Here is a 12,228-nt window from a genome sequence, read left to right as displayed (position 1 = left end):
GCCGCCAGAAAACTATGTTCAGATTAGGGGTGGGAATCTCTGGGCACCTTACGATTCAGATGGCTGCGATTGGATTATAAAATGATTATCGATGCATCTTGATGCATCATTTTCTTTCTAAACAGGATCCCTGGATAATTACTAAGCATTTAATTTGCGCATTAAAGTCCAAAAAAATGGTCCCTCATTTCTTTAACAGCCAGTTGTCAGACTCCTCTAAAAACTGAAAAATAATTATCAGGATGTGCAGTCTGTGTAAATGTAAATGCTCTGTATTTGTATAGCGCCTTTCTAGTCTTTCTGACCACTCAAAGTGCTTTTACACTACATCTGCATTCACCAGTCATACACATTCATTCATACACTGAGCCTGCTCAAACAGAAACTAACAGACACACACATTAATACACTGGTGGAACAGCCACCAGGGGCAATTCAGGGTTCAGTATCTTGCCCAAGGACACTTTGACATGCAGCTGGGGGAGCCGGGATTGAACCGCTGATCGATTAACGGCCAAACCGCTCTACTGCCTGAGCCACAGCCGCCCCTGTGTGTCCAGGACAGAGCTGCACACCAGTTTAGTCTAAGCTTGTACCAGATCTTCTCAACACTTGACTAGTAGGTTAGTTAGTAATGACATACAGCTGATAATTAATATTACTTTGTTGCAAATTTAGCTAATGTTACATAAATAAATATTTTTCACAGGAACCAAGAATGCTTTACATATAGTTGCAGTGACGGAACAACAAAAAGTCATCCAGATTGAATGCCTGGATAAAGAGCTGGGTTTTTAGTAGATCGTTGTGGGGATCAGTTCCAGAGGGTGGGGGCTGTGACGCTGAAGGCTCTGTCCCCAAAAGTCCAGAGTCTGGTGTGGGGGACAGGGAGCAGGCCTTGTACAGGGGAGATGTTAGCTAGCACCAACAGCCTTCACTTTTCCAGCATTTGGGGAAAATACAGACTTATATTAACGGACTCATTCACTCGGCCTCACACACAGGATACACAGAGCTGCAGAGCGTCGAGTGTCACCATGCTCACAGTGTGCGAGTTATTATCATCGATATTAATGATTGTGACATTTTAGTGGGGTGGTTACTCATTCCGCAGCGGTGGCATTGCACAGTTTTAAACAGGACACCTTAATGAAGCTCTACAGCAGCTTAAAACATAACATATGAAGAGACAGATGCATAATGCATGGTCACTAAGCATTTATCAGTAATACAGTTAAAATTGGGAACATGTGAAAAATTGCGTTGCATGGCGATTTAAGGTATGCACCCCTAAATGTTCTGTCTGTGCCCCTAAAATTTTCAGTTAGGGGCTACAGTGCTGATACAGTGCAGTGTGATTAAACTATGTTTGTGCTTCTGTTCTCAGTGAGACGACTGGATGAAATACATAAGCGTCATGAGATAGAGTTTCAGTCATGTGCTTTCCCCTCGTCACCTGATTTGTCTCATGCTGAGTCATTGTTTCATTTCAGTTGATCTGGGTGTATGTTTCACTATGAGAGTCAGTAATGCCGTTTCACTCATATGTTGTGCCACACCTTGAATACCTTATACAATAGGTCCAATGACAGTGCTGTGGAATCTGTATCTGCAAGGGAGACTTTTGTAATGCTGTTGCCCACTGGCTAGGGCAGATCAGTGAAGGAACAGTCAGGTCCTTTGCCATTCACACATGCTGGCTTGGCTTGATTCGGTTTGACTTGGCATGTCAGCCCAGCACAACAGGGATTTGCATCTCCATTGCAACAAAGCTGGACTACCAGTTAGGTGTGTTTGGCGCCATTTATCAGTTGCTGTTTGTAAAAGTTGACCCCTCCTCCTAGAGAGAGAGAGAGAGAGAGAGAGAGAGCAGAGGTGGTCGAGAGAGCTAAATGTGACTGAAGAGAGAGAGAGAGCGGTATTAGTGGGTTCAAATTGTTAATGTCTGTACTTGTACTGACCTTCTGATAAGTGGACAACAATCTCTACCTTCTGAGCCACAGCCACTACAAAGCAGTGAATCGGAGAAATAAAACAGATTTTTTAAATAATTTTTTATTTTATTTAACATGCTTATAGATATGATTTTAACCTGATTACATTTCTACCCGGTAGTAAAATGCGTCTCCAATGTCCACATAAAGATCCGATCGAGATCCAATCACTCCAGCTCAAACAACCGAACACCACATCCTCCTCTTGTTTGTGCTGGCCCAAAGAAATCGACACAGCATAGTATTGCAATATTTTGCAAGGCAACACTGTAACACGAACATCAAGTATCGATCTTTTATTAAATTGTACATGAGAAGTTCCTTCCTCCGTTTTTGGCACTAATAAAATAGCCTTTTCAGTCCACTAGAAAAAGAGTTTTGCTTTGGTGACACAATTTGGCTGCATCCCACTACAGTTTCTGTAATCAGTTTTATAATGAATACGATCTCTGGCCACAGCAGTTTTAGCTGCGTATCAGAGTTGATCTCCGCCCATATTAAAATGACTGAAAACACGCACATAGTGGCCGTTCATGTACACTGGGTATGCACATGCCGGTGTAAACATGAAGCGGATGGTCCTACTCCGCAGTAGCAGAAGATTTGGCGAAAGAAGAAAGTAATACAGATGAATAACCACACCAGTTTTTGCATGGACCGACGAGGTGGAACTGAAAGTAACGAGAGTATAAAGCCACTGTGGCAACGGAAAGCAGACTGGGAGCTGCCGCAAATTAAATACGGCGACATGCACAGTACAGGTGTTATTTACACATTACAAAATCTTTTAATAAAAATACAAAAAGTAAAACTGTCATAAGCATCATATTTTTGCTTTGCATGACTGATGAGACTGAATCAGAAAGCCAAATGTGAGTGTCGGTGTCGTTGTTGCCCACGGGGTCAGCAGCATTTTCAGACAAACAAATTTGGATTCGCTGTTTTAATCTGGAAGGGAGTCGGAAACATAGCAAAAGCTTTTAAAATGAGATCGGGGAGAGAGAGCGAGAGAGAGAGTCAGTCAGCTGATTGAGAGGCGCCTCTCTTTGCATCAGAAACTCACTGAAGGATCAGTGTCTCTCTGCCTGATGCGCTGTGGGTCAAGACAATTAAACTGTGGTAGCGGGCGGCGTGTCTGTGAGATGAGCATGACCACTGTGACATTTTCACTTATCGCTCCTGCTTGTTGCTCCTCTTGTCTGATTGCTGCTCAACTCTCATTGTAAATGATTCATTGGGCGCATCAGTCGCTTCCTGTCTGAAACTGTTCATACAATACGCGGTATATACACGGAAACCATTTTATCTACTATTGAAAATTTGTATATTGCATCATCTGATCTGCTTTTCTGATCGGCCTTTTTAGAGACCACTGATCAAACTAGTTAAAGCCATTATCAGCCCATTACGATCGGACCGATCGATCGGAGCACCCTTCGTTCTTGTGAGCCAGTTTGAGTCAAGGTTGAGGATGAACCATTAGGATTTCATTTAGCGTGTGTGACTGATGTCAGTTGCTGAGAAATTAGTCTGTGATGGTCAGAAAAATGAATTGTACAAGAAAAAGAATAAAGGAACTGAGTCAGTGGGGAAATGTGTAACGTCTTCAGCCAAAATTGAGTCCACAGCAGACATAACGGGCTGAGACTGACACGGGCTAGACAGGATGCACTGAGCGGAGCCACCCTCCTCCCCCAAACTCCCTTCTTTCTCCCTCAAATATTTCCTGTTTTTGTCATGCAGTAAGTATTTCTTCTGTTTTTTACTCAGCTTCCCCTTTTTTTGAATCCACAGGTGGTTTAAGTTGCTTGAGTTTACGACGGTCTTTCAGTTGGTATTCTGAACCATCTCACTCTGCTCACAGGTGTCTTGGTCTCTGAAGAGCCACAATGATTCATAGTGATTTGTTTTCTTTGATTTGTTCGTCTTTCTTGAGGTCATGGTGATGTGCCAGAGATGAAGTGCTTTCCAGCATGGTTCTTCTTTGCTCAAGTCTCACCAGAGTACACTATCCTGACTACCTGTACCTTTCTGTTGTTCTGCTGTTTGCCAAAGCGGCAGATGGCCCAACCATTTCCACCGTCACTGTTAACAGTTCCCCCACATTCTGCGCGTGCTAGCTTCAGACCCTGAGAACAGCCTTTTCTTTAATGTACTAAAGCACAAATAATGAATAGTAAAAAAAAATGACACTTGTAGGTTCACAATGTTATATAAATATAGAGCTGAAACAATAACTGATCAAGCAATTAACCATTCCATTCGAAAATGAAGAAAAAGCGAGATTGCCCGACATTTGCTTGTTCCAGCTTCACAAATTTGACAATAGCTTTTCTTCATCACATACGATAACAAATGGCAATAAAAGTACATTTGGATTTGATAATAATCATCAGTCTAATTGAAAAGGAAACTAATTGTTAATTTCAGCCCAGTATTACAGTTTTTTTCAATTGCTAACCTGCACTGTTAAAACTGAAGTCACATTGTCAAAACTCTTCACACAGTCGGCGAAACAGAAGTGTATGTGGCCCAAACTGAATCATTTTTCATTACGTTCACACAAAATGATCAATGATCACTTTCTCTAAAATCCATGAACTCTTCTCTCATGACTACTTCACCACCTGCAAAACACTGAGCACATTTTTCAGATGCTAACACACTGAGTCCAAAATTGTTTGTTTAAATCACATTCAAAACAAAATGATTGCAAAAATTCTGCATTTGTGTAGTAATCAGACTGAAAAATATAGAAAATCTTAGCAGAATGTTTACAAACATCTTATGTTTACATCTATGAGCGCAGAGAAATGTATGTAGTGTTTTTAATGTGGTTTCACTGTAAAACTGCCAGCGGAGTGTGAAGCAGGAAACATGCTTGTATTTTAGCAGAACTGGTTCAAGGGGTTGGTACATCAATTACAGGTTGTGGTCAGTGTGTCTCAGATACCAGTTTTACTGTGTAAACAACTGAGAAGCTATTGCAGCACTGAACTTTCAGGAACTTTTTTTCACAAGCAATTACTGAATGCAATGCAAGTAAATTTCTGATTCATCCTTCTTACATATACTTAGTACAGTTAATAAAGTGAAAATATGTTACTGTTATAGTTTTTCTCAGTCGGTACATTTCTAGAATCATCCTGAACATTTGCAAAACTATTTGTATTGCTAAACTATGGCTCAGGTTTGGATGACATTGATTGAAAATTCACAAGGCTGCACTTTACTGTATGGCATAGATCCATTTCAACAGTGCAGAGTTATACATTGCAAGGGATTGGACAAGATTCACAGTCAAGTCTTTACTGTGCTTTCTGTAATTTGTTGACGGAGCATGTTATTGTGATGCAGGAAAAAAAGCTAGACTGTTTTTATATACCAGTTTAATACATTGTAATGAACATGACATAAGCAGATGATGATGTAGGATACTGCAAATATTTTTTTTTTATAATTTTCATAAATGTGTGAAAGCATTTACAATTTTGAGAAATTGCTTGTACATATGATCTGCACAAGTGACTAGATGATGTGAAGGTTGAACAAGTAGAATTTCAATTCTGATCTGAGAAATGCACCAAAGTGACTGAGAAACAAGTGTGTTCTAGGGCGGGGGCTGGGGCAGGTGGTGGTGGTGCATAGATAAGATGCTTGCCTTTGGTGTGGGAGACCCGGGTTCGATTCCCACTGTGAAACATCCACCATTGTGTCCCTGAGCAAGACAATTTACCCCTCATTGCTCCAGAGGTGTGCAGCCTCTGACATGGCAATTGTAAGTTGCTTTGGATAAAAGCGTCAGCTAAATTAATTAATGTAAATGTAGGGCTGGCCCGAATGTCATTTCGAGGCTTTGATAGTAATTAAGAGCGGATAATCAAAGCTTTGACTGTTTTGATCTGTAATGAAATGACGCAATAATAAAATGAGAAGGCCATAACTGCCACACTGCTGCTGTCATCACTCAGTTTAAAGTGCTCCCACACAGCTGAGGGCTTCATTTCGTTTTCCCTTTGATGTGAACTGGAACGGTACTTTCACTGCTGGTGGAGGTCAGGCGCACAGAAAAAAATCCTCATTAATCGAATGTCAAAATTGAAAATCGAATGTGTACCCAATGGTCGAATATTGGGGTCCGGCCCTGCTGTATTCTAGATGAAATACTGATTTATATGAACAAATCATTCATTCTTCAAAGATAAAAGTTCATCAGATTTACATAATGCATCCTTTTAGTGATTTTTTTTATTTAAGTCAGTGTGTGTTATGAGTGACAATGGATGCTTTGAGTGAGAATTGTTGCCAGTGTTTTGGTTGAATGAGTTTATTTTGAGACTTGTATGAAGTGTTGGTGGTTTGAGTGACTTTTGGAGGTGAGATTAACAGTCTGGCCAAGATGCATGTTGGTAATGCAGACTGTGAAGAGTTTTGAAAAAGTGGCTTCAGTTTTGACCTTTGCAATTAAAAAACTTTAAATTATTAAAATAATCTTGTTGTATTGAATTGTTAAATATTGTAACATCAGAAATTAGCAGAAATTTGTACAGACTTTATGTGGGTTTTCCCCGTTTGTTTCAGTTGGAGCAGAGCTGGCTCCACCACAGCAAGTGACCATGATGGCCTTGAACACCAATTACACACTGTGTTGGGACTGGGACCAGAGTGCTGCAGAGAGTGATGCTGTCACCTTCACCACACAATATGTCGCGTAAGTCTTACTCACACACACAACATCATAAACGAGGCAAAGAAACCAGCCATACTGAGGCTGTTCAGTTCTTAGCGCTGCAAGCTGCATTGTCATCTTTGGTGATTTTTAGGTGATCAAAACTGTGAAACGTCTGCCTAAATTAGGCTTTGACAAAGACCTATTGAAGGTAACATCGAGGAAATTATCTTTACGCCAGTTTCCATACTCTTTTAATGACGAGCTGTCTCTGCACCTGCACTTGTCACTATCTTCCATGTACTGGATCTCTGGTACCTTCTGTACCTCCTTCCAAGATGGTTGGTATTTTCAGTTTCCATTATTAATGCTTTACATTGTCTTTTTTTCTCGTTCCCTCAGGATGTTCAAGCTGAAGTCCAAGAAAAAGAGTCCGAACTGGAGCATGGCGTGTGAGAACACACCACACAGGTCATGTGACCTTTCAGCGTTCAACTTGCACTATTTGGGCATCTACGTACTTCGTGTACGAGCCAGTGCGAATGGACGTCACTCTGACTGGGTGCTAAAGGAATTCTGCCCTGATAAAGATGGTGAGAGAGAGGGATGATGAAGACAGTCCTTCTAAATAATCCGGCAGATACTTAAAGGTTACAGGAAGACATTTTATACACGGGTCTATGGCAGCACATGATCTCAGGTGGTAAACCACAATCCTTCCAAAATATCACAAACACAAAGTGGGTAGAAGAGAAACTGAACCAAAGAGTATGTGTTGCTGATACAGCCCTGAGCAACATTGCAAGGAAGGTTGTGTGTTTGGAGTAGTGGGGCTCTGAACTATAAAAACCACAGTGTAAAGTTCAGTAAAGATCATGCAAGTAGCTTAAGTAAACATCCTCAACATGACTGAACATAGTTTCACCAAGCTTAGAAAATCACACACGCAGATGTAGCTGGAAGAGCAGCTGGACCTCACACAGCTTACAGCTCTCCATGTGACCACAGACGTCCAAAGAAGTGGACGTAGTCATCGTAACATCACCCGTTTGTGAACTGCCCTTTTGAAGCCTCGAGTTTGGCCGATAGGGCGCCGCCATGTTGCTTTTTTGCGAACAGGATGTGACCATATTTGGACGAGACAGTGGAGCTAAGCCGTGTGTGGCGCTAGCTAGCTTGCTTAGCTAGGTGCATCTGTAATTCACTAACTGTCATTTTAACAGGAGCAATGTTGTCTAGCGAACAGTCTGAAAACTAAATGTACTCACCAGAGAAAGTGAACAGCCAACTACTAATAAGCTTTTTCAACGGCGCTGGTTAAATTTACATAGTGCAGTAGGTACGAGTCACTATAGCCTTATTGACAGGTTGCCATGGTAATGACTTGTCAATCACAGATAATCCCGCCCTAAAGCATACTCTGCTCTCTGGTCTATTTTCCTCTAGATGGGACCATAATTTACTAAATGAACATAATGCTGTTGAAGAAGACTTGAAACTAACAATTGAGACCATAAACTCATTGGGGAAAGTGTTTACTGAGGTGATAAATCAGGTGAGAGTCAGGGTCATTTTACCATTATTTCTAATAGAACCGGACTTCTTTTTGCAACCAGAAGAGTCTGCCCCTGCTGGTCGTTCAATAGAATGCAGGTTTCAGGGATTTACGCATTCACCTCAGTTCTCTGACTGGAAGCTTCCTGTTTGGATGTGACACCTCACATTATGGGGTGGCGATGGAGCAGTCGATAAGACAAATGCCTTTGGTGTGGGAGACCTGTGTTCAATTCCCATTGTGTCCCTGAGCAAGACACCCCTAGTTGCTTCAGAAGCGTGCAACCTCTGACATACTTTTTTGCAATTATAAGTCGCTTTGGATAAAAGTGTCAACTAAATGAAGAAATGTACATACATACATAAATAAATGAATACTATGATATACTGTAGAGCTCAGTCATAAAAGTAGCAGTTACTCACATAATCACTTCTTCTTAAGTGTGCTTACAAAATAAATAATGGAGATAGTTTGTTGCAGCAATGCTTTATTTCGAGTTGAATTAAGAGCTTTTACTTTGAATAATTCTGAAAGACATCTAATAGTCTATGGCATGCTTGACAGCCTCCTGAAAAAAAGCCTCAGGAAAAAGATTCCCCTGAATGAGAAGCGCAGGAATTTCCTCTGCTAGATGCTGGGGAAACGAAAATAAGCGTCCATAGGTTGACCGTACCCAGCTGTCGCTGTTGCAGAGTTGAGCAGCATAAGCCCCGCCCGCTTGAGGAGCTCCACTGCGCCCCAGCGAGCCTTTCCTGCCGTAGCTACTGCAGAGCTCAGTGCTGTTCTGTTGTGTAGGCTATTTATTAATTCTGAACATCTTGCGTGTTCAAATTGCACCAAGTGCAACACTGCATTCCCTTGGGTCCACAGCAACACACTCGCCACGTTGTAGATTGGATTGTAGATTGGATGAACGGTTACTAAAATAATCGAAATACAAACACAGATTCCCCTTGAAAGGTTAATTTCCTATGCACTTTGCAGGGTTTCCATCCACCTATTTTAAATTTGGCCATAAAAAAACCTGAGTCAAAATACCAGAAATCAAATAAATGTCTTTATCTTTGGTTGAGGTAGAAAATTTGGTTTATAGATAAAAGCAAAATGCAACAAAGGAGAACTGGAAGCAGGCTTAGCGAATAAATCATGACGTGTATGAAACGGGTGACTTGAACATCCACTGAAGCTTCCACTCCACTGAGAGACAAAAAATTAGGGGTCAACCAATAATCGGCCTGGCAGATTATGGCCAATATTCAGTCTGTCATTTTAAAAACCGATAGCTGATGATAATAAAAAAAAAAAATAATGTGCTCCTTGCAGCCGCCTCTCTGTCTGTACGGTCTGTACTTGCCACTCTGTGGGCTCAAGCAATGTCCCGCCCACAGTACTATGGCTGGGCCCAAAAATTCGATCGTTGGGTACATATTCAATTATTAATTTTGAGATTCAAATGTTGAGGGTTTTATTCAAAATGAAGCCCTCAGCTGTGTGAGAGCACTTTAAACTGAATGATGACAACAGCAGTGTGTTCCGATTGGCGATTGGATCACTTATCGGTGATTGAAGGGATGATCAGCGATTGGTTTTCTTTCACCGATTATAAAGGCGATTTTAACTATCTCACTATCTAACTAAGATGACATAAAAAAAAAACAGTCTCTAGAATCTGCACCCGCTGCAGTGTTTCCCATTCACTGATTTATTTGTGGCAGCAAGCCACAATATCAACTCTGAGTGCCACATACTATAATTTAATGAGTAAAATCATAATTCATTGTGAGCGTTTACAGATGTGTGGTGGTTTCTCTTAAAGCTAATAAGCCTATTTCTTCCTTGCTGACTGGTTCACTGGCTTGCTGCAACATAACGCCGCCCCCTGTAAATATTCCTCTGTTATCTAACTCCTCATTCTCTTAGTCCTGCACTAGGGTCTGCTAGCCTAGACACAGTTACGTAGCTGTAGCTCGTGACAGGCATCTTATCAACAGATGTTTAAACAATTGGTGTAATGTGCCCGCCAGCTACTCTCTACCAGGAGCAGCAGAGGGAGTGCCATTGACTGAAGTCTACTAAAAATAGTGTCAGACAAAACCATCAGATCTGCATGGAGCCATGAGGAGAATAATTCTTCTCAAACGAATACATGCAACTAACAGAAATACCAAATCACCATAGTGCGTATAAAACGTCTATTAAAAAAAAAAGGCACATCACAGCTTGACAACGCCTATTTCAAATGTCTTGTTTCTGACTAATGTTCCAAAACTTACATTACATTGACACTATGAGGAACCTCGATCACACATATTTGTCATTTTGCTTGAAGGGTACTTATATGATTCATCGATTTTTATAAAAAAAATACAAAATAATATTCTGGGGATTGACTAAATGAATCCAATCCAATATATATTTCAGTTCTAGATAATATTATGAAAATACTTTACTGTAGCTTAAATTTGTCAATTACGTTTTATTTATACCTTTTTTAAAATGTAATTATTAAATATTAGTTGGTGCTATAAAAGCTTTTAAAAAGGGAAAGAACACAAACGGCAGCAATTACAGTATCTCCCAAAAGTGAGTACACCCCTCACATTTTTGTAAATATTAGATTATATCTATTCATGTGGTGTACTGACTTTCGTTGCCAGCGGTTTAGACATTAATGGGTGTGTGATGTGTTATTTTGTGTGGAGAGTAAATGTACACTGTTATACAAGCTGTACACTCACTACTTTACATTGTAGCAAAGTGTCATTTCTTCAGTGTTGTCACATGAAAAGATGGAATCAAATGTTTCCTAACATGTGAGGGATGGACTCACTTTTGTGAAATAATGTATCATTTCTAAATCTCATGTCTTGTCTCTCTCCTGCTAGCTGCTGTGGGTCCTCCCTCCAAAGTGGATCTTTCTCCTGCTGGAAGCGACCTGGACGTTTTCATCTCAGACCCTCTGACCAGCACCAACAGCTCCATGAAGGAACATCTTTCCAAGCTGTACTACCACATCCTTTACTGGGAACGTGTTGTAGACACACAGGTAGAGAATGCAGCCCTGGAAGAAATGTTTGTAATGTGATACCTTTCATATAGGTACTTTGTTCAAAAACAGTGAAACAGATGCAGTGCAGCAGGAGAAACCCAACAGTTTCTCTTCATACTTCCAATTTTCTCTTCAGTCCCTAAAGACACCTGGTAAAACCCCTGAGACGCAGCAGCAACATAATCAAATGCTGCACTCAGTCAGTCTGTTAGCACCTTGTGGCTGTGTTTCAGTTATGTTCAGCAGAGTGTTGGTTTTATTGGTTTTAACTTGTGCCCTATATGTCTAGCAGAGGTGTTTGCTGTCTGTGCTACAAGGCGGAATGTCACGAGAGAGAGTGCAAGAGTTCTTGTCTGGTGCGGTGATTTCCTGCCAGCTGCAGCACGCAGGTCTATTTTAAAACTGGTTTGACAAGGAAGACGCAGGTCTACAGCATGTGCTAAAATAACCAGAGCTGATGCAGAGCTGATGAGTATGTCAAACAATTTGGACAAAGGACACACAACGAACAAGGATATAAAAAAACAGCAGTTATTAGCAGCCTGGTAAATAAGTATCACCATATATACAGTGGGTACGGAAAGTATTCAGACCCCTTTAAATTTTTCACTCTTTGTTTCATTGCAGCCATTTTCCAAAAATCAAAAAAGTTCATTTTATTTCTCAGTAATGTACACTCAGCACCCCATCTTGACAGAAAAAAACAGAAATGTAGAAATTTTTGCAAATTTATTAAAAAAGAAAAACTGAAATATCACATGGTCATAAGTATTCAGACCCTTTGCTCAGTATTTAGTAGAAGCACCCTTTTGATCTAATACAGCCATGAGTCGTTTTGGGAAAGATGCAACAAGTTTTTCACATCTGGATTTGGGTATCCTCTGCCATTCCTCCTTGCAGATCCTCTCCAGTTCTGTCAGGTTGGATGGTAAACGTTGGTGGACAGCCATTTTCAGGTCTC

General features: G+C 40.8%; 1 protein-coding gene across 1 annotated transcript in view; it reads left to right on the top strand.

Annotated features, from left to right (window-relative positions):
* Positions 1-12,228, top strand: part of LOC123973345 (interferon alpha/beta receptor 1a-like) — a 28,895-nt gene that overhangs the window by 6,426 nt on the left and 10,241 nt on the right. Inside the window, exons 2-4 of the mRNA XM_046053283.1 lie at positions 6,576-6,705; positions 7,066-7,256; positions 11,104-11,264. Coding sequence (XP_045909239.1) covers positions 6,576-6,705; positions 7,066-7,256; positions 11,104-11,264 — 482 coding nt within the window. The remainder of the gene's footprint in view (positions 1-6,575; positions 6,706-7,065; positions 7,257-11,103; positions 11,265-12,228) is intronic.

This window comes from Micropterus dolomieu, linkage group LG07 (genome assembly GCF_021292245.1).
Source record: "Micropterus dolomieu isolate WLL.071019.BEF.003 ecotype Adirondacks linkage group LG07, ASM2129224v1, whole genome shotgun sequence".
Classification (NCBI taxonomy): domain Eukaryota; kingdom Metazoa; phylum Chordata; class Actinopteri; order Centrarchiformes; family Centrarchidae; genus Micropterus; species Micropterus dolomieu.
Note: the sequence above shows the minus strand (reverse complement) of the source record. Positions and strands in the feature narration are given on the sequence as shown.